Source organism: Sceloporus occidentalis, unplaced genomic scaffold, assembly GCF_023333645.1.
Source record: "Sceloporus occidentalis isolate IW3139 unplaced genomic scaffold, rSceOcc1.0.p SCAF_3, whole genome shotgun sequence".
In the NCBI taxonomy this organism is placed as follows: domain Eukaryota; kingdom Metazoa; phylum Chordata; class Lepidosauria; order Squamata; family Phrynosomatidae; genus Sceloporus; species Sceloporus occidentalis.
Genome location: NW_028316983.1, coordinates 173,692,867 through 173,717,094, shown reverse-complemented (window position 1 = coordinate 173,717,094; position 24,228 = coordinate 173,692,867). Strand labels below are relative to the sequence as shown.

Below are 24,228 nucleotides of genomic sequence, written 5' to 3'. Positions count from 1 at the left end.
TTATTTTGGGCCCTGATGTGACTATTCAGAAAACAGACTGATTTAGCTTGGACCAATTTGGAAGCTTACCAGTTAATTTTCTGTCTGAATCTTCATGCCTCCCATGGTTAATTACTTGAAGTCAACAACCACCCCACATATATGAGATGAAGGTTAATCCAAAACAGCAAATTGATCCAGATCCAGCGCACAATATTTTGCCCAGGTTTCACCCCGTTTACACCACACTGATGCATAAAAATCCAGAATCAAATTGGAGTGATAGCCATACATTCCTGCAGCCAAATTCAAATAAGTACAAAAGGGCATTCCTTCCGATGCACTTTTTTCCTTCCCAGCATGCATAAACCTATCAATCAAAACCCTTTTTGTTCTTCTGTTACTTTTACAACCCACCTTGAACTCTCACTGGATGGCTCCCCCATCTCATCCCCTTCTCCATGTCCTAATGCGTAAATGAGGGAATGTTAAATGTCTTCCAACACATTCTCCAAGGAGGAGAAAAAAGAAAAATATAAAATGCTTTCCCTCTTGCTTTCCTTTCCACTGCAGATTTTTAACTGAATTAAGATTGGTATCTATAGAACAAAGTCATTCTTCTTGGTGTGATGTTTGGTTAGTACTACTTCTCCTATCCCCTTCCATTCTGCATCCTCCCCCTTTCAAAGTCCTTCTGATAGCCAGGACTTTTCAAAAGCAAGGAAAGCAAACCCTGGGCTCTGATGTGAGATGGAAACAAACTTTCAATTTGAACCCAACAGGGGCTGGATTTGTTCCTTGAGTGGAACACTGTTAAAGAGCAAAAAATGGCAAAATATTTGCTGGATGAAAGATGCCACCCACCAATTTGTCCTGCCTCCCAACTACCTTACCTCTGATGTCACACTGATCCAAAAGAATACACATTGCAAAAAAACAGGGAAAACTATTTTTTTCCCTGGAAACTAAGGGCCTGTACGGACAGGCCAAAATAAAGCTGCTTCGAGTCACTTTGTTTAAAAGACACATAGATTTTAAGATGCCAGAAGCTGCGCCAAAGCTGCAATCTTTAGGACTAGAGCGTGGCTTTGGCACGGCTTCCATCCTCTTAGGATGCATGCATCATTTAAACAGTATACCTCGAAAGTGACCCGAAGCAGCATTATTTTGGCCTGTCTGTACAGGCTCTGAGTTTTATCTAAATTGTATTAAAGCCTAAAAGAAGTACTTTCACCATGAAAGTGATCATACATCTTGTCATATAGCCCTGGAACTGAGGTAAGTTTGGATTTTTTTTTTTGGTAGTGCAGATCCAGCCTACGGGTGTGTCTAGTCTAGCATCCTGACCACACCATGTTGCTTCCTGAAATTCTAGAAGTAGATGTGAAGGTAACAAATCCAAAACCATTGCAACAGCTTGTATTGAATGACATGCTGTTTCCAAGTCTGCAGTTTCTATAAAACCATAATGATGACCAACCTATATTCCATCAGTGTGTCTGACCCCTTACAAATCCATCTAAGGGTCATCTACACTGTAGAAATAATGCAATGTGATACCACTTTAGGTGCCATAGTTCTATTACAGAATCCTCTGATTTGTAGGTTTTTTACTATTTTTTTTACTGGTTTCAAAACTAAAATTGGATTTGTAGTTTGGCAGAGAAGGCTAAAGACTTTGCAAAACTACAAATCTCAGGCTTTTATAGGATAGAGCTATAGCACTTAAAGTGGTGTCGACCTGCATTATTTCTACAGTGCAGATGCAGCCTAAGACAGTCACAAGCATGATCTCTTGTGGCAGTGAGATTAATGAAGTCTGTGTGAAGCAATACTTTATTTTAAAAGAAGGTCAAAGCTGATCTCTTGTCTATTACCACTGACAATGAGAAGATTTTGCTGTGTTGCAAATTGCTATGTTTCATTCTTTTCATCTTGCAGGTATATTACATTAATACTGACCTCTTTCTGAAACAGAAACTTCACTGTATACATCAGGGGTAGGCAACCTGCGGCCCGTAGGCCGGATGCGGCCCAGCAAGGCCTTGGGACCGGCCCCAGCCCAGTCCTGCCGCTGATTGCCACCGGGGCCTTTGGGGGGGCAATTGTCTATAGAAGCCTCAGAAACATGCATTTATATTAACATTTTTTAAAAAATCAGCAATTTTTTTCATGTGTCCTCCATTTTTTTAAAAAAGTGTCTTTTGAAAATTTTGTCCTACATTTGTCCTGGTTTATTTATATATTTAAATTTTTTAAAAATTATTTACTTATTTATTTTTTGGCCTCGGCCCCCCAGTTGTCTGAGGGACAGCAACCCGGCCCCCGGCTCAAAAAGATTGCCTACCCCTGGTATACATCAAGAAATAACTTTCAGGCTAATGGCATGGACAATTCAGTGCCATATATTTTCACAATTAACAACAGTTACAGCTTTAAGTGGACTTTCTGGACTAATGTTTTATTTAAAAAGAATGATTACACAGCCTCAATTGCTATGTTGCAATAACTAAGGTCAAAGATTTTGCTTCAGTGTATTTCTGAGAGAATTAATGTAAAGTTTCATCTTCCTCCCATCTAGGACAAGAAAAACATTGTTAGTACTGTACCTTTATTAGCCTTTTAGCATCTTGCAGTAGTTTGTTTATATAAAATCAAAGGTAGTGAGAGTTCCCATGGAGGAAGAGCAAATTCAATTAGTGACATGGCTTCCCATTAAAAATTACCCTTTTTGCTGTTTTTGGGCCAACAAAGACCCAAATCTAATTGCTAGTCCCAATTAGATTTATTAAATCAATGGGATTTATGTAAGCAGTGACTTACTATTTAACAACTGATTCAGCTAGAACTAGCAAATGGAGTTAGGTCGGAGTGTAATCAGATTATGCCCTCTGGTGTTGAATTTTTCTCCCCTCAAAGCTATAGGACATATATGTCAATTCAAAAGTAGTAATTGTCAAAGATACATGTTATTCACAGAAAGCTGATTTACTCTTGCCCCACAGATAAAATGAATCTCTCGGAATACATTTTGGTCATTAATCCCTTGGCAGAGTGGGGATTAATTTTCATGTTTAATATAATAATTTTGGACATTATCAGTTAGCCTGATTCCACTTGGTGTGGAAATTATGTATGTCCTTAACTATCCTGCTATTCACAACATTTGGGCTGGATTAAAACTTTATTATTAACCAGAGGTGAGGAACATTTTTTTGCTTCTCTCTGCTGCCACATTCCTGGTAGAGTTCAAGTCAGTGATGGGCTGTTCCACCATTAAAACACAAACCATTACTTTTCTCTTTCTGCCACCCTTTCTCCCTTCTCATTCTCTTCCTATTCACTCCATAACCTGCTGCAAGGAAAGTTATCACTAGGTTCAGATCTCTGTTAATAACAATTTTGTTCATTGCACTTGACAGGAGATCTGAACTTACAGTAGGCTTTTGAAATTTACACTTTGGAATTGTTGACATGGGCACCTCTTCTCAACATCTCACTACATTAAGGCTACAATTCAAAGCTATGGCCATGTTAGTCTGTACAATCAGTATGTAAAGAGATCTTGTAGCAGCTTTGAGACCAATTGAAAGAAGTTGGCAGCATGAGCTTTCATCGACTTCAGTCTACTTCCTCAGATGCATTTGGTGGAAGTTCACCAAATGCATCTGAGGAAGTAGACTGAAGTCGATAAAAGGTCATGCTGCCAACTTCTTTCAATTGGTCTCAAAGCTGCTACAAGATTTGTTTACATCAAGGCTTGACAATGTGTAGCCTTTCAGATGTGACTTTGCAGCCCACCACTCTTCCCTCACATAGCTAAATGGTGGGAGAAGCTGGTATCCAGACATATCTGGAAGATAACAGTTTCCTTATCTATGCTCTACACTTTAGAATTCAGAGTATGTTTTCTGTTTTTAGTCAACACTGAAGACAAACACCAACTTCAACCAGTAAGGAAAGTTCACTGTTATTTTAGTTAGGCTTACATGCAATAAATATAGTGAGGAACAAAGTCTAGCAGTTACAGTTGGAGCAAGCTTCATTTGTAATGATGTAATTGAAGGTAAATACAGTATGAGACAAGCCTTTTTAGAAGCAGTCTCATTACAACAGATGACTATAGTTTATCAGGCATGTAGGTTTGAATGTTTCTGTGGTAGTTCCAATTTTTTTTCAGGATTTCCTTCCATCCTAGAATAAAGATACTCTGGCAATTAGCAGTCTCTTCTCCATTAATCCTTTTCTCATATTCAGTTTATATGCCTCTTAAACATGGTCATCATGCTTTATTAGAGATTTATTACAGTGAACAATTTTACATCTTGGTGTCCTTTTCCCACTTGCTGTCCCTCCATAGTCCACACTGCATGTCTTTGATAAACAGTTTAATTGTGTCCTTATCAGCAAATTAGAATGTGAAAGCATGATATATGTAGGTTAAGCTGTTAATGTATGAAAATTAAATAAGTAGTACACATTGTGCAGTGAGAAAACTATTTAATAAGTGCATTATTAATGGACAAGCATAGACAAAGGTCAGACACTGAAACAAAATCATGTTATCTTACAGACTCCAGAAATCTAGTACCATTAATTATATATTTTACAGCATTGTAATTTATACATCAGTTGTACAGAAACAGTAGATAAGATTATCCTAGACACAACAAAAACACAAGTTACAGTACATAAATTTCCTTCAGACCCACTATATACACATTGAAAGACTCTTTTAACTGTGAAAATTAGCATTGATCTCCTCTAATGTTTCATATGCAAAGCATGTCACATTAGCAGTGCAGCCTGGTTTGGATGATCTCATCTCATATCATACTGAGATACACATGAGCCTGTAGTGAGCAACAATTTAAACCAAGATGTCTCTAATTTATGTCTCTAATTTCCCATTTCATTTAAACAAGGAAATTATGGTTACAAGCTCTAGTAAGAAAGCAACTTGAAACCATATTTTTAACACCCTGATTTGTTTTGAAGCTGATTATCATAGTTGTCCAGTTTGAATGAAACAGGTACTTTCAGGTTTATTCATGTTTCAAAGATAGGACAGAAGGGGCAAGCTAAATGATTCCCCCCCCCCCAATACTTCTGTTAAACATGAAGATATGGTAATTTAAATGTAGCCTGTGTTATTCAGAAATGTTTCATTCCTATTAAAAGCAATTCAGAGTGTTTACAGAGAAAAATTCTGTTTCTTCATTACTGCTGAATTACATTTTGAACAAGCACTGTGCAGTGTGGAGTTTAAGACCAGAATTCTGTTGGAGCATTATGCAGTAGCTGCATCTTTCCTCACCCACCATGAACACCAGATCTGCCAGTTCTGAGTCACTTTGGGTAACTTATTTCTCTGACATCTTACTTCCTTCATGGTTGCTGGACCTATTGCCATTTTCCTTCTCCTGACACCACCTACACTTCTGTAGCTATGCTGCCATGATTCACCAAGAGAGTTTGACCATTATTTCCTCAATTAGATTTTTTAATTAGCTTGTCTTATTTTCTGTGTGTGTGTTTGTTCTCCCTACCCCATCCATCCATCCTCGGCAAAACATGTAGAAGCAGCAATCTCTCTGCTGAAAGACACTGAACGTTGGGAGGAAATCCAATAATTTTACAGCATGTTTGTGGCTCATGAGTTGCAACATTAAAGCTGCAATAGGTTCACTTTTTTCAGAGTCTGGCATTTCATTGAATTCTATTTCTACAGAGCCCAGGTAGAACCTCTGTGATGTCAGCAACAGAATCAATGCTGACAGAAGGAGCTAAAAGCACAGGTACCTTCCATTCCTTCTGGAGAAAAAGTGTTGCAGACAATTATTTAAATAACTCTAACATGAGCAGAGTTTCTCCACACTAGTACTTGTAATTCTTTGTTTACTGTATTTCTTATACTCTCATTTTTCTTTTCATTAAAATATATCAATCAGTTGTGCTACAGCCTTACCACATTGTTGAAACTTGACTTATTAAATGTGTCAATTCAGAGTGTTTGATTATATAGCCTACATTCTCTTTGAAAGCTTCACAGTACTTTCCCAGGCATATTTAAGCAGAAAGAATCCCAACAGGAAAAGTTGCACAGTCTATACCTGAAAGCAAGACCCTAATTAAAAATTTTATTTATGAGTAGACAGGCACAGAGTTGAGCTGTTGAACTTTTCTTGCTTTCTGTGTGAGATGGCAAGTCAAGCAACAGGAGACATAGATAAACAATCTGGAGAGAAAGACCAAAGTCTTAACTTGACACCAGACAGAAGAATAATGGAAAATAATGGGGTAATTTAGGAGCTTTTGCTGAGGGCAGAACAATAGCTGGTAAAATCCTGAGCACTCAGGAATGGCATGATTTTTTTTCAGTCCATCACAGACTGTCTCGATATGTCTTCTTAAAAACTTTGCTAAACTTACGTGAAATTTATTTCTAAGAAATGGGCTCAGATTGCATTCATTAGTAATATGTACTATGAAATCAGAATCAACAGTTGCATCAATACAACATGCCAAACCATAATGCCAGTGTTGCAGAGATATCACAGTGATGCTGTACCCATCTACACCAGTGGAAATGTTTAGGACCATCATATAAATTAGATCAGGGGTTAAACTGATAACAGGTTTTTAAATGGTTATTTATTTTTTATGATTAATATTCATTGGGGAAACCACAGACAGTAATGATTCTAATGTACATAAATAGCACCCTCCCTTAATAAGCAAAACCATTCTCCGTTGCATGATCAGACAGAATAAAGAAGTTATCTACTCATATTCCTGTTGAATAACTATTTAATAAGGAACATACTTGTTGAATTCCAATATATCCAGGTCATATTAGATGTTCTTAGTGTAGCGCTGATTCCAGAGAGTATCTAGTAAAATGGCTAGTAACATATTATGGACTGAATCTAATTGAGTGGAATTGACCCATTGAATCAATGTGATGTAATAAATGTTGATTTAACAACTTCCATCAATTCAATGGGATGACTCTGGCTGGGATTAACAAATGGACTGAGGTCTGTGTTTTGCACTACATCAAACAAATACTTGGATTTGCAATTCTTACAATCATAATGTTTAGGAATTTGATTTATATGAGCCTGGAAATATATAGTTTTGTAGTAATTGAAAACCATGCATGCTTTCACTAACTGTTCATTCTGAAGAGCCAACATAAAATTACTTAATATTCTGTGGCCATCCAAACAAGTTAGTTTAGAAAAAGAACAAGTAACAGAATTCACTTGCTTACAGCTAACAGAGATGGCCAACTCTCCCACATTCTGAAGAGCATCCCTTGGGAAGTGCTGATTTTAATCAAAAGTGATCCAGTAGAGGTACACAATCATATAAAACTGTACAAACTGTGCAACACCACAGGGCTGTTACTTAGAGTCTAGCTGTCAATGTTGCAAATACTGTAGGGGTAACTCAAGTCAAGCCATGTTTTCCCCCTAAAACCTGATAAAAATCTGAGACTCCAGACCATGAACATACTTGTTAATTTTTCTCTCTCTTGCTATACACCCATGTATTTTTCATGCATAACCAGATGATATGTCAGTTTAAGTCTCAACATGGGAACAAAACAGGTGATTTTTTTGGGGGGGACAGAGGAGAGACAACATGTTTAAACATTCACATTGGTACATTTCATTTTTCTCCCACCCTTTTATGTGTCACAAATGCTAGGTCAACAGGGAACCTGCTACTTAAGGAATGACGAGGAGGAGGTAGGGACAAAATAAGTATTATTCTTGTTTCCCTTCCTCCTCTTTTCTTTAAACAAAGGACAATGCTACTCATGCATGTATTTTTCATCTATGGATGTTAATAAGAAGAGAATATGCCTCCACAAGGAATTCATAATGCTCCCTGAATCAATGTCAGCACATTCTCTGGACAAAAGGGCATTTGTGTCTGCTGCATTCCGGCACTTACTGGTGTGGGCAGATCAGATATAAGAATGAGCAATACTTGGGGGGGGGGGGGAGATTGGAATATTGCCCTGACTAGCTCTAGTTACATAATTTGTTGGAGTTCTGAGAATTATTAGCAATTGATACTATCATTGCTAACTGGGGCTGGGGTTCTGCCATGTTGCAAAATCAGAAAAGCCCCATTCGGAATGAAGCTTGGAGAAATTACTTTTTTGGACAACAGTTCCCAGAATCCAAGTATGCTGGCTGTAGACTTTTGACAGGTGTAGTAAAAAAATTAAAAATCTAAGGTAGACAAAGGCAAGGTTGTTAGCAGCATGCCTTGCATGGTTATAATGCTGGTTTTCAGAAAATTTACTCTGTGTATGTTGAATTCTGTATGTTTTCCACAGGATTCATTGTTCATTTCTTCCCTATTTATTTTTCTCAATGCTTTCAAAGTGCACCAATGTTCATTTGTTTTATGTTAAACACAACAACTACTATTCCATCTTTAAACACAGCAAGAAAATATTCTATCTAAATTTCCAAGTATTTTAACATATTTATGAACTAACAAATATCTTTTCCTGACACCCACAATTTTAAACAAGACAATGACTTTATTCTAATATCTTTCTGTTTCCCTGAAAACAAACATGCACATTTAGCATTAAGAAATGTTCATGGCACTTGTTGAATTAACCTCCAGCATTGAATGTCTCCTGGAAATGATTCCTAGGATAGATATATTTTTTCAGTACCAGCATTTTTATTTCAAAGAGTAATATTGGTACGGTAACAGGCAGTTAGTTTCAACTCACTGTGTCCAAAGTACCTTAAGTCAGCATTTAAAAAACAGAGGATCTGTTTTATGCCAGCACTTGGAATTATCATTACCATTTATTTTTGTTCTTTAGGCACTGGGTTATAGGTTATAGAGACTTAAAAGTACCAATAAATGCAGTGAAAATCAACAGCACTGTACTTTGAATCAACAACACAACACAAAACAATCATATTTCCTATGAAAGTGTGTGTCTATACACATATCCATCTCAAAAGGTAAACAGATTTGACAATGAATGTTAAATACAGACATCCAGTCTGGAAACAGATTCAATTCACTATCACCAAATGATTGAAATGAAGTGTCCTTAATCACTATGTGTTCTAAATAGTACCTGACTGCTTATTGTAAGTGTAGATTTATTTTCTATTAACATACTTTTATCCCTGACTATGAGAAATAGCTTTATATTGGTTTATCATATTTGTCAGTTTTCTTTTTGACTTCATAATCTTTCATTCTAAAATGAAACAGAAGTTGAGCCAGTCAATCAGTATGGGCAAGTCTGTTATGATACAAGCAGTTTTAGAATCCCTCAGAAATAGATCCTACAAAGAATTTTAGAACTGCAGGCAATCCTTTCATACATGTGTCTGTTTTTTTAACATTTCATTTTGTTTCCAATATCGCTAGCAATATGTTGAGTGATAAGACTGGAGAGTAATGGACACTACATTCAAAAAGCAATTATAGAACTTATTGTTCTGTAATTATTGACTACCAGCTACTGGCCCACACTACTTAACAATTATTACAACCAAACAAGAGTTACTATTTAAGTGTAACTATGCAGTAAGCTTCATGTTCTCTGACCAAATGTGTAAACATGTAAAACTTAGCTACACTGGAATGTCTTAAGTTTTTATTAACTACAAAAGCAGGGGGGAAAGTGAATTTTACCTACAGACAGCAATGAGAAGCCTATATTAGGGACCAAGTTCTTGAACATGCAGAAGGATACATTTCAAACTGGGCAGAACAAAATTAATTGCTAGTGCACAACAGTGGAGGAAACAATATAAAGTCCATCACTACTTTTCTTGTGGAAACATAGTAAGGTGATACAAGCATCAGATTATCAAGGTCTGTGTTAGCTGAATAATTAGCAGTGACTCTCTGGGGTTTCAGGTAAGTGTCTTTCCTAGAGCTGCTGGGCACTGAACTGTGACTTCTCATTGCAAAGTATATTCTCTTTCATTGAGCAATGTTCCTTCTCAACAAAAAACCCTGCGATTGCTCCAGCAAAGTTTGTAAAACTTCAACAGTATTTGCCAGATCCAAAAGGTACATATAAAAATATAAAATGTAACAGCCAGTAGCCAAGTGGCTTCGAAAACACCAGCGATATACAAGAGAAAAAGAGCAAGTGAAGGAACTAATATTGTCCTCAAATATGAATATCTTCTCTCTGCTTCATCTTGATTCCCATAAGGGAAGGCTACACATTCTTGTGTGTGTATATATGCATTACATTTGCTACTGACATTCCACAAAATTGGTAAAAAGATGTTTCTTATTTTAAAACACAAAATACTTGTCAATCTAAAAGACAATGCAATACATTTAATACAAATGTGGTCCAACTATGTCACAACTCTCACTTTCCTCTGTTTTGTTTCTGTTGTTGGAATAGGTAACATAAATATTAGGACTGACTGGCCATCCCGCAATTCGACAATAAATCATGTTAGTTTCACATCAGAACCTGTTGTTACAGAATCCCAATGAGAGTCAAAACAGACATAAAACCAAGAAACATTCAACGTAATCCCAGTGTTTGTAAAGCTTCCACAGAGGTGCTGTAAACAATTGTATTTCTATTATTCCCCTGCAAATCAGATTTTCAGAAACATTGTAAGGGAAATATTCATCATGGGAAAGGGAAATTTTAAAATAAGATTTCCTCACCATATGCACTCTACCTTACAACTAATAAACAACAAACTTCCATGGGAGAGCTTTACCACAGTCACAGCCACATTCTATTTATAATAATCTCCTCATCCAGTTGAAAGAAAATTAAGACCAATTACACATTCTTATTAATTGTGGGATGTCATAACATTTTCTAGTAAGCTAATTCTTTTTTTAAAAAAGTCTTAGTAGCCAAATACCACGTTAAACACAAATACCATTCTGATGGCTACATCAGCTCTTGCTCTTTGGAGGTTATACAGTTCTCTTGATTTTTCTCCCACCCTTCCTTTTACAAATTCTTGACTGCATCAAAGCTATTCTGTTCTCCTTTCCTCTGAGCTCACCTTTCCCCTCCTGGGAACATGTTTGTCACCTCCAAAGAATCTGCCCAGTGAGTCAAGTAGACCTGGTTCCCTGTATCTTCTTGGGGAGCCATGTCTAGCATGGTCTATAGTACTTGCAGTTGCAAGTTTGGATCCGTGCCGGAAGGAAGAGCGTTTCTGTGAAGCCATCAAATCCGAATTCTCAGATGCAGCTGCTGCACTGTCTTCCGGAATGGTCTGCAGCTCATCTGATTCGGAGGGCCGGTCTTTGAAGGTGTTGTCTTCTCTCCCTGGGGCATCTCGGGAAAAGAGGCGGACCAAATGGGGGCGACCAGTTGTGTCAGCTGGGTTGGCCTCCTTCCAGGCATTCTTTGGATCTGCTGTGTCCTTGGAGTCTGTCACCGCTGTGCTCTTAGTGGAGGTCCCATTGTTCTGGTTCACATCTGCCTCTCCTGCAAACAACAAGGATGAGATATGAATACAGGCCTGTGAAAAACAGAGTGCTAGAACAATGCTGCTTTCTTCCTCTTGCCTTGAGTTAGCTGCTTCACACAAAGTCTAGTTTCTGTGCAGCCAAAGCAGAGCTGCCTTCTACCAGTTCCAATGTAGCCACATTAATTTTACAAGAATTAAATATATCTTGAAAGAGATGCAGTCAGGTTGTTAGGGGTGTGAGTTTTACTAAACTGAATGTAGATAAAGTTCCTAGGTAAAATACCCTTTAGCAGGAGTTTATTATAACACATTGCTAATGATTTATGGTCTAAAATGAAGGCAGAATAGCCTTACATACAAATGGGGCTTCTACATGGTTCTATTAAGTTTCAAACATGATGAATTGGCAAAATCTTACAGATTTTTTTTACACTCCCTGTTCTAACTCACTCATTCTGCTGATATCAGATGTGATTATGAAAAATAATTGAACAGTAAGGGTCCATTTCAGTGTAACTCCAATTTGCTTTAATGATTTTTAAACAAGTAAAACACTTGTGTACTCTGTTAATTCTGAAAGTTTTCCATAACACTTCCCTTGTTAAGCAATTTATAGTGAAGAACAACAATTTTTCAGCACTTCTGTCCATGATTCCTAATAGAAATCTATTTGTAAGTTGTATTTCCTGATCAATATACAGGGTACATCTCCCTTATCCAAAATGCTTGGGACTAGAAGTGTTTTGGTCTTTACATTTTATTAGATTTTGGAATATTTGCATACATATAATTCATTCAGCTTTGTGATGTTCTCTTACTGCCTGAACATATAGACCATCAGCAAGACATTGCTTTCAAGTGATCTCAACCATCAATGTAAGATACCTCCTGTGAACAGGTTTTTGGTGTCCAAGGCCTAAAGTAGGAGTTTCTTTTAGGGATGAATCCAACACCACGTGAGTGGATTTCTTCTCACATGACCAGACATTCTTCTCCTCCCCACATCTTCTCAAACCCTGTTCTGCATGTTCCATAAATACTCCAAAACAGATTTAGAAGGCATGTGGTGGCTGCAAGAGGGCATGATCCCCTCCACATTGTGATGAAACCATATCAATAGCAGGATGAGTTGACACTTGCTTTAATTCCATTAACCATATATGTTACAAACATGTATGATGTATTCATTCATTTTATCATTTATGTCCTCTGTCAACAAAACAGAGTTGTGGCAAAGAAAAAAGAATTGACAGATTGTCCATCTAGTCTAGTTTGCCTACTCTGACTGACAGAGTCTTTCCAGGGTGTTAGGGGTGAGAAGTTCTTCCCAACTTGATACTTTTTAATGGGGGGGGGGGTCTTAAGAATGTAATTTCACAAAATATATGTTACTCTCTGCAAAGTATATGTTACACCCTAAGAAAGTATTCTTGTGGACACATAAGCTGTGCAGAGTTCAAACTTTAGAAGAAAAAACAAATATGTAAATAGGAAAGCATTTTAACTCTTCAAATGAACAGTGAAAGATCAACATTATATGGTTCTATTTTCTCAAACTCATTAACCTCAGAAAGTCGCTCTCTGCAAAGAAATAATTTAGTTTTGCATTTGATCATGGATTAATCTTAAAATGTCTACACCAAACTATACTCCTTGATGCTTCAATTGTTACATGAATTTCCATCTGTCACCAAGATATTATTCAACTAGTCACTACCTCTACCCTAACTTACGCTACTCCTACCCTCAGCAGACAATTAAATCACCTCCTTGTTATGTTGTAAAACCAAAATATATTCTACCAATAGCAATTTGCAAAAATTTGGACAGTTAAGAAGACTACTCATCTATGGACTTTATCACATGGGGAAAATCGGGGGTTTAAACAGGCATTTTCTGGGGACAGATGTGCGATTGCAGTGAAGATTTTCACATAACATGCTTCAATTGTTACATGAATTTCCATCTGTCACCAAGATATTATTCAACTAGTCACTACCTCTACCCTAACCTACGCTACTCCTACCCTCAGCAGACAATTAAATCACCTCCTTGTTATGTTGTAAAACCAAAATATATTCTACCAATAGCAATTTGCAAAAATTTGGACAGTTAAGAAGACTACTCATCTATGGACTTTATCACATGGGGAAAATCGGGGGTTTAAACAGGCATTTTCTGGGGACAGATGTGCGATTGCAGTGAAGATTTTCACATAACATCGCAATTAGAGAGGACTAATCCAGGGAAGAACCGGGAATGGTTTGTTCCTACAGCATTCTTGGTTCTTCCCACAATAAGTCCCCTCTAAGTGCATGTTTGTAAAAATTATTTTTGGGACTACAATTCTGAGAATGCGCCAGCCAGCACAATCACAGCTATGTGCCTGGGGCATACTTCAAGATGTAGCCCAAAGAGTAACTTTACTCAAGTTCTGCACAAACATCTGCATAGTCCTCTGTGGAGAGCCCCCTGCTGCTTTGCCATGTCACTGCCATCTTGTCTAAAATGGACTCAAGCAGGAACCTGAAAATTGACTATCAGTGTGGTCAATTTTTCCTTTATTTTTATTTTGTTTGAGGCATTTTATAGTAAGTCCATTTGTTCTACCAGACTGCTTTCTGATGGTGTCCAACCCGATACCACTGAGAACTTAACAGTAGGATTATGAAGGTGATGGCCTCCTCTTTTTGTTCTGATCCATTTAGTGATAATGGAGTTCTATTTAGCCATCATGGCTTTTAGTCAATGATAAATGTATTTTGCCAGGGACAGAGATGGCCATGAGAAAACTGCCAGATTAAGTTTAAAGATATAAGTGATTTTTTTTTATTTTTAAAGGTAGTGCTATCTTGTATGTATTAAACAAGTTAAATATATCACTTCAACAGATGGTAATATAATTAGGGAGGAGGGATGGGAAAATATGGAAAAGGAGAATTTAAAAATTCCCAGTTGGACATTTCCACTGTTAGCTAAAACTGGATCTGTTTATCCTGGCATTTTCCTGGTTATTTTTCCAACATAATGAATACTTTTAAATGGATGTTCTTAGTAATTTTTAAATCATCTTTAGTTCTCAATTTTATTGTATTTTTTACTGTAAAGTGCTTGGATTTTGTTTTTAATTAAAAGTGTTACAGAAATGCTTTAAAACAGATAGATAAGCAAGAAAGCAAAGCAAAGCAAAGCATGGCATTGATGGTACAGAAAGGTGGACATTGCTAAGGAGAGGAATCTGTTTTCTGTACCAGTCTGAAATTTTGTTGGTAGACTGTGCTAAGGCAATTCACTGAAATTTCCTTATACAAGCAGTTCTTGGATGACACAAGCAGGAGTGTAGTGGTGCATGGATTCACAAGGTCAAAGCCCCAAGCCTTTGTGATTAGCAAGGATTAGTCTGTCTGTCTGTCTGTCTTTCTCACACACACATACACCTGGACTCCACTAGTCCTTTTGAGTTTAGTTGCAGTCCTCAGAATAGCTGGGAGGAAATTGGATTTTCTCAGCAAGAGTATCTTTTACAAACTAGGCTTGCTGTAAACAAACTTATTTTGCAGTAATTTGATTTTAAGTAGGCAAGACCTATTAACGTTACAAAAGTCATGTTTCTGGTTGTTGTTGTTATGTGCCTTTAAGTCATTTCTGACTTTTGAAGACTCTAAGGTAAACCTTTCACGGGGTTTGCTTGGCAGATTTCTTCAGAGGAGGTTTGACATTGCCATCTTCTGAGGCTAAGAGAGTGTGACTTGCCCAAGGTCACCCAGTGGGTTTCCATGGCTGAATGGGGATTCGAACCCTGGTCTCTGGAGTAATAATCCAACACTCAAACCACTATGCTATGCTGATTCCCTCCTACACCTGATAGAGATAATTAAAAAAAACAACAGATCAACACAAACACTTGCATTTTTAAAAAATTGTTATAGGTAATATTGCTAGAGTGACTGGGCATGATGACCTGAAACATTCCTGGTCTGATGCTCAGGCAGTTTCTTGGCTATCTTCCACTACCTCAGTATTCCCAAGCAGAGTACTCCATTCTACTGGTACTCAATAGGGTTCCTGCCTTAAATATTCTACAACCTCCAACATTTCACAGATGAAAACTGGCACACATGTACCCAAGCAACATTAGAATGTGACTGAGGTGGCAAAACTTATTAATGAAGAAGAATACACATGCTAAGAGAGCTGCCTGAGACTACTGAGAAGGGCAAGATTCTGCCCCCTCTCTTCCCTGCTGCTAAGTTAACATTTGCTCTTCACATTCAGTTTGCAGCAACTGAAGTAAGCTCAGGACAAAGGGGAAAGTGGGAGGAGGAGAGAGAAACTGGGACATTTTAAAAGCAACTGAAAAAGTTAGATGATAGAGGATTAACTGGGACTGTCCTTGTCAGATTGAGACAGTCAGAATGTAGAGAGATTTGGTAGCATCTTTGAGACTAAGAGGTGAAACAGACTGCCCCTTTGTGCCGCCGTCCGGGCAGCTTCATGATGCCTGCTGCCCACACTTGGGCTGGCTTCTGGGCACTCCAGTGGCACGGTGTTTACATGCCGCATGCCACCAGGGTGTCTGAAAGCCGGCTTCCATCCATAGTGGGAGGGAAAAGCTGGTTTGTTGCTGGTGCAAAAAGGAGTAAAATAGGCTTTCTCAGGAGAAGCTTCAAGGTGCCCCTTTGGGGAGGTATGTTTCACCCCAAACTGAAAGAAAAAATGAAGTGGCAAGACCATCTTACCACTTCATTTCCACACACAAAGGCTAGTTCCCAATCTCTTTGTTCATGAACGAGCAGTTAAAACTGGGCACGCTGCTTCATTTCCATACACAAAGGATTTTTAATTTTAATTGACATTCTCACCTACCAATGGCATATATATGTCTGTGCCTGGCTTCCATTCCACAAATGCACCTGAGGAAGTGGACTGAAGTCTATGAAAGCTCATGCTGCCAACTTCTTACTTTCAGTTAGTCTCAAAGGTGCTACAAGATCTCCCTACATACTGATTCTATAGACTAACACAGGTATATCTTTGAATTCTACCACTCTTGAGACAGTCAGAGGGTATAATGTCTGTAGAGTTTCAAAATGTTCTGCCAGATACTTTGATGTTCATCATCATTTCTCTTTTTATGTAAATTGTTTATTGTTAATCTGAGAAGATTCACAATCACAAACTTTGCCCTCCATATTCTCTTCCTTCAGCGTAAGCAGAACTCAGCACTGTACTACTCTGCGTCCAAGCTCATATATTAGTGTTTCCTAAATGGGAATGAAAATAGCAATGGGACTGCCTCATTTTGGTATCACTTGAACTTTCCATCTTTCCTTTGACATGACAGTCCCTGGCCTGAATTCTGATACTAGAGTAAATTATGAATGAAAACATACATAAATCCCACTGATATTAATGGTAAACCCATAGAATTGATGAGATTTATTTCTGTGTTGACTCATCATTCAACAGTTGGTTCTACTCTAGTTGGATGTAACCCATAAGATCAAGGCCAATGGCATGCTTGCCATTTTTTATTATGCCAAGGAACCATTCCTTAAAAAAAACACCACCTTATTTATTTGTGACATAAATGAACGTTATTTATTCGTGAAATTGCTCCATACCTGCAAAAAAGCAAATTAAGACACTGGAAGGATATCTCAACAGTGCTGCTAATACTCTTTGGGGCTAAACATACTGACCCTTTCAGCACCGGATTGGGCCCCAATCCAGCCTTTCCCCAACGTGAAAAGGAATGGAAAAATGCCGCTCCTTTTCGCGCCAAGGAAAAGGTGACTTTGCTGCCACTGTGGCACTTTCTGGCACTCCTTTTGGCACTTGTCATCTGGATACAGCACCAAAGGACCGCTGTGACACCGCCCGCTGTGCGGTCAAGTGCACAGTGTCACGGCAGCATCAGGGCAGCATCGGGGCATACGTTGTGTGGATGCTACACCTGCACTCTGCCATGAGGACGGCATATAATGCTGGTCTGTACAGCCTTTTAGAAAAACAATACAACAGTAAACAGGTAGATGTTCAAAAGGTACAATATCCCATCTCTGAATTTCAAAATGGGGAAGATCCTTGCCTTTTGAGTCTTTGTCTGTTATTCATCTGTTGAAAGCAGAGGAAAAATAGCATAAAAATAGCTGGAAATTCTGATCTCAGAAGAGCTTTTTGGGACAAAAGCTACCCCCCCCACTTTTTTTTTTTACAGTTGCAACTATTGATTAAGATTTCAGAAGCCAAAAGCAATGCTTATTGACAACATTTCTGCTATTTTTCTTGACTTCAGCAGCTTTTTTGCTGACTGGCTTACTGACTGTAGAGATGTCAAGCGCAGAGAAAGTGTTAATACCTTGTAATTCTGCAGAAATTTTATTAGACAAAGCCTTTGACGCTGGAGCTAACTCAGATATTAATGCCTGCATAAGATTTTTTTGAACAATTAACACAATATAAGGATTTTTTATTCCCTAACACTGGCTAGATTCTATGCCATAATACACATTCATGGGGGAGGGGAAACAAGAAAAAGAACAATGAAGATATTGTATTTAATTAAATGCATTAACAAAACACCAGAGCATCTGCATGCTAATATTTTTACAACAGTTGTGCTTTGTGTCCGTGAATGCATTTATTTGTGGGCAACAAAGAAGGGTATTTGTGCCACAAAAGTAGCTTCTCCCAATGCAAACTAGAACATCTTATGCCTTTCTTTAGTAATGAAAATATGCATTGAGGGTTTTTATTCTCCTATTCTCTCTGGTGGGAGTGTCACCATTTTAAAGGTACAGCCAAACTCCAGATGTACTTACCATTCTGACTTGCCCTTAGAAGTGTGAAATTAAAATTCAGAATGTGTTGCTTGAGTGAAATTCTCCTGATTTTCAGAAATTGCTGAAATTTCTATGCAACCATTAAAGGACCTCTGCCCCTTATTTCGATTAGCCACATTGGACCACCCCATTATATCTCTTGAGAAACACTGGATTAAGGTGCTGCAGTTGTATTTAAATTGGGTCCTGGTCTAAAGACCCCATACAGCCTATGGAATTTTGCTGTCCGCTGTTATGCTTCAAACTAACAATGTGCTTTTAAGCACTGCTTTTTTATTGTTCATAAAGGAAAAAATAGCCATGTCTGCTTTTTTAAGTGAGCATAAAGTAAAAGCAAACTGCAACATAACTAGCTAACAGAACATATTTCATTCCCATATAATTTCCATATATAAGACTCACTAGATTTTTCCAAGATGAGAATAAATGTTACGCCCCTGCCAAATACATAGTCTGTTCTATGTCCAGCAGTCAGTACTGTAAATTAATTGCCAATATCTTGAGGGAAAGGCCCATACTTTATGTATTTGAGCATTAAAATACAGACATCTAGTCTTTTATAGATAGCTGGGCACGAAACCAAGTATGGGGCCACAATCATAATTGGTGTGAAAAAAGGGCAACAACGTCCTTTGTCCAGTTGCTCTGTAGGAGTCACTCTAGTTCAGAATGTCATCCTGAAGCCTAGATCTCCTGTTGATACTGGAACAATGACAAGGTAAAGAAAAACATCTAGCAGGGAAACCAAATGCATTGCTTAATGTCCCCTACTGCTGGGATGACCATTACCAATCTACTCCCTAAGAAGCTGGATGACCATTACCCATCTATTCACTAAGAAGCACCTAATTAGATTTCAAAGAACTGCAAGGTGTCTAGGAAACTGGAACACAGTTTGAAACCACTTAATTAAATCAGTTGTCTCATTTCCTCATATTAAAGTCTTCAGCTTTGATTTTTCCCAACACACATTGTTTATGTTATTAAAGAATGGAATTTTTGCTCTGTATGCCACATTGTCCAGTATCTATTAGCTACAGCAAAATCAAAATCAAATCCAAAGAACAAACCAAAAAAATTCCAAACAATGAATCAAAGAAAAAACAACATCTGTTCATTTTCTTGAAATTAGCACTTTCTATTTATTGAAAGGCAGGTGTATTTCAGAGTATAATGACCAAAATCAAGCAGCGGGGTTCTGATAAGTTGTATTGCCATTGGATACTGAATTCTGTGAGATTCACTACATGTGACTGCATGGGACAACATTCCTTCTGGGCCATCTGAATTATTCTTGATGAGACCTGGTAGTGTTCTCCAGCAGTAGAATTGACCACCAGAATTTAACCTTTGAAATTGTGAAAACTGGAAAGAATATATATGATTGATGAAGGACTCAGCAATATAAACCTTTGCAGAAGAGTGGACATTTCATTTTACTTATATTCACATTGCGGGAATTTAGTTGGGCATGAAGAATCCACATGGAATGGGTCTATTTAATAGGCATGAGGGATCCACATGGCTGGGATCTACATATAGTCATAACAGTCCATGAATTTATTTTACCCAAGCAGTGTGGTTGGTTTATAATCAAAACTTATTCTGATACATTAAATGTTCAGTGGAAGGAAATATTTAGGCTGAAACATCTACTAAGATAACCGAAAAGCTATAACACATCTCATACATAATATTAGTTCAGCTTTTCTATGAAGTTAATTTAGAATTATACTAGCTATGTAAGAAAATATTTTCATTTCCCATTTGGGTACAAATATCATAGAGTCTACACAAACATAAAAAGTATGTTTGTTTTTTATGCATCTTTATGCTTCCAGCCAACCTACAAGTATAATTACCATGCGACTGAGGTCACTGGAGACTGCAAGATGATTTGCATTCTGCATTTGTTCCCAATTTTTTTTCATGTAAACATTTCTGATATAATACCAGCCATGAATTGGGTTCCAACAGAACTAAATTTTAGTGTGAATAAGCATTCAGGAAAATTGGGGAAAAGATTTAGGAAAATCAAACATAATCTGACAAGTGTGGATTGCACCCCTCTGCAGATTTTCATACAGTGGAGGAACATATATTGGTGGCTGGCTTATAGAGAGGAGGCAGAACAATGGCCTTCAAATAGAATTCTACAGTGTAGGCCTGGTTTGCAGCACATCCTCCTTATTTTCTAACAACTTCTGGCATGGATGAAAATTACTTAGGGTCACAGGGGAGAAGGAGAAGAAAACAAAAGGCTGCAGTTGTTGCTAGTGGGATTTGCTATGGCAGAAATTTGTAATATATGAAAAGCATGTGGCAGCCATCCATACTACCCCACAGAGAACTAAAAAAAACCCTCCAAGTCTTCTCAACAAGTAAATTCTATCAAGACACCCACCTCTTTCAAGGAGAAACGTTCTTTTGTGTGTCTAGAACATATCGCTTTGATTTAGCCACCCATACCGTTGTTTGTACACTGAGGTCATCAACAGGGCCAAAATGAAATACATTTGAGAGGGCATATTTTTTGTAGACATCTTTCTCTTTTAGTCAGAAAGATGAGACAGAATGATTTAAAGCAGTGATCCCAAACTTTGATCCCTCAGATGTATTGAACTTTACCTCTCAGAATTCCTGACTATTCATCAAATTGACTACGGCTTCTGGGAGTTGAAGTCCAGACCCAGATAGACCAAAGCTTAGAAACCACTGATTTAAAGGAACTGATACAACAACAAGCTTTCATTGAGGGGAAAAACCCTAGATTTTAGGTTCTCTTAAAGTAGAAGACGATGAAGACACTGAAATAATTTAAATTTTTCCATAACTGGTTTATAATGATATCAGCATGAGAATAGTAACAAATATAAGAAACTAGGCCTTTTCGGAGGAGGCTCCTAACATGTGGATAGTATTGATGGGCACATTCTCTGGAAATCCTCTGGGCTCTCTCCCTTGCTATTTTTCAGATGTCTATTTTTAAAATTATATGAGCTTTTAATGTTCACTCATTTAGGCGGGTTACAGACCGCCAAAAAATACGTATGGAATACGTATTAGGGTTAGGAAGGGGCGGTGCTTCCGCACCCCCCTAACCCTAGTACGTATTCCATACGTACAACATGGTGGCGCCCCTTCCACATGGGGGCCGCCATGTTTATGTATCGGACGCATAGCGTCCAGACGTGTCGCGGCGCCTATGATGTCGCGAATGCGCCAGCAGTGCCTCGCGACATCACAGAGGCGCCGCAAGAAGGAGCTCCATTTTGGAGCTCTTTTGCTCCGCGCGGGAGCCGCGCGGTGTGGCTGCTGCAGCTCCCGCATGGAGCAAACGGCGGCGGCGGCAGACCGCCTCAAAGCGGCAGTCTATAACCCGCCATAGTGTTTTTAAGTCTCTTTTGATAGGTCTTGTTTTAATATTCTATATACTGCTCTGATGTAAATGTATTTCATTTTTACTGGATACTATTTTAAGTTTCTTTGAAGGGTTTCCAGAAAAGAATAATCCTCATTACTGTCATAACAATAATGAACTTTTCTAAATTATGAGCTATACATATTCCATTTCAATGGGCTCTGAAGTCCTTTAAAAAAGCAGTTCTTAAACTCCAAACAACTACTCTCTTCAACTGTGTTGTGCAAAAAAAGAGTTGCTAAAGGGAATTTAGTGAATTTCCTTACTCGCTGACAGAGCTTCTGGCTGTAAATTATTTTTTTTTAAAAAAAGATTGGATTTCTTGTTTTGTGAAGGAGGTCTAGGCGAGCTTACCCTCCTGACCTGATGTAAGAGACACCTTAAGACCATTTTATAAATCCACCGCATTACTACTTGACAACATGTAGCTTTTAAGATTAACTGTATTTTTATATGTATTTTATTATTGAAGTATGTGTTTTAGCAGACTGTAATCCCGCCTCGATCCATCTGGAAGAAGCGGGAAAATATAAATAATATTATTATTATTATTATTATTATTATTATTATTATTGAGAAGCTTAGATGGCACAAAGACACAACAAAACATCACTTTTCAGTTTACTGCATTTCCCTGTAAGCTACTGATAAGTGTCACTGGCATGAATAAAATAGGGATTGTGTTATCAGTAAGTGTGTTATCAGTACATTCATAGAATCACAGAGCTGGAACAGACCACAAGGCCCATCCAGTCCAACCCTCTGCCATGCAGGAAGACATAATCAAAGCACTCGACAGATGACCATCCAGTGTCCATTTAAAAACCACCGAAGGAAGAGACGTCACCACTCTCTAAGGCAGTGTATTCCACTAAGGCAACCCTATCATGGGTTTTTTTTTACAAGTTTCTTCAGAGGGGGTTTGCCATCCTGAGGCTGAGAGAGCATGACTTGTCCAAGGTCTCCCAGTTTTCCATGGCTAAGCCATGATTCGAACCCTGGTTTCCAGTCATAGTCCAACACTCAAACCACTACAACCATGCAGTTGTGAACTGCTGGTGTGGAAATCAGGAAAATTTAGCTGCCATTAGTGCTCTTCTCCTTCAGGAACCCCCTTTTGTATGGTTCCCTGGGAGGTAACTTTGGAAGTAAAGGGCCAAAGAAAATGTTGCTGCTTGACAAGGACATGTAAGTGTGTTTCCTGCATGAAGGAAAATGAGAAGAAAAGGGGGGAGGGTTGCTTGTGGCACAAGCTTGTGTGCATAATATGGAACATTTCCTTAATTGTAACTTCAAGCCTGAGTAAATTAGTTTGCAGCGAGGAATAAAACTGGCAGAGATGAAATCTCCTCTGGCAGGCCTTTGCAGGACTCCTATTATGCCCTCCAACTTGTCCCCAAATATCCTTTTGGCAGAACCACAAGGAGCACAGCATTACAAATGTACAGCCTCTTTGAGATCCTATTGACTATTGTGTAGGGGAAAGGGCAAGATGATTTGCACTGTGCCTTGGACAGCTTTTCAAAACCTCTTTGTTGGCAAACTCCATAATCAAGCAGGTCCACACAGCTTGGGAACATAGTTGGTTTGTTGCTTTTTTCAAAAACTAAACTTATCTAGAGAAAAATATCACCGTATTGACAGTCCTGTTCCCCCCTCCCCGCTCACAACTAAGCATGTTAGACATGCATTTATCCCAGTAATGAGACTTTACATACTCCAACTCAGAGTTTATCTGAAAGCATAACCCACCCCAGGAAGGGGGGGGGGGCTGCATTAAATAACACCACTGCTTCATCTAGTCCCCTACAGTCAACACTGGCTGACAGCCTCCCCTTGTCCCTTATCTACAAATACACAAACATAATATGATATGCCAAGACTACAGCTCTAAAGGAGGATTTGGGGAAATTGTGTTGTTCTGAACCATGTCTCAAAGGTCAGAGCTATAAGCAGTGCATCAAAATACCTTCTTCTCCTTTCATTTCCACCTTCAAAATGGCAACTTGAAGTGACATCATGTCACATTAGGTCAGTTTTCTTTTCTTTTTTTTATATAAATCTTTATAAATTTTGAAACAACAAATCGGATCTTAAAAAACAAACACAATACATACTACTGTATTCAATACATATATGTTCATGTACAAAAATAACTTATATAAAAACATTATCTCACATCTTCTTCCCCATTCAAATCATTCAAATAATTACATCTTCCTTCTTTCCCCTATCTCTCCTTCCTTAACCTACCTCCTTATACCTTTTTGTATTTCACGTAACACCATCTTCCCAATCCCACCTAAAATCCTATTTGCTTGTTCGTTATCATCTTCCAATTCCTTCCAGCATCATCCCATTCCACCTCTTCTTACTCTTACCCTCACAACATACTACATACTTCTTCATTCCTTCTCCTACTCTTCCAACATACTACGTCCTTCACTCTAATAACTAATCTTCCTTCATACCACCTTTCTTTTATTCCATTCATTCTGCCTTCCTTGTTCCTTCC

At 38.1% G+C, this 24,228-nt stretch overlaps 1 protein-coding gene across 3 annotated transcripts in view; it reads right to left on the bottom strand.

The window, feature by feature from the left end:
- MBP (myelin basic protein) overlaps positions 1 to 24,228 on the bottom strand; it is a 138,425-nt gene that overhangs the window by 29,073 nt on the left and 85,124 nt on the right. For all 3 annotated transcript variants that reach the window (XM_089516909.1, XM_089516908.1, XM_089516910.1), the window contains one exon: positions 11,034 to 11,464. In XM_089516909.1, coding sequence (XP_089373035.1) covers positions 11,034 to 11,464 — 431 coding nt within the window. The remainder of the gene's footprint in view (positions 1 to 11,033; positions 11,465 to 24,228) is intronic.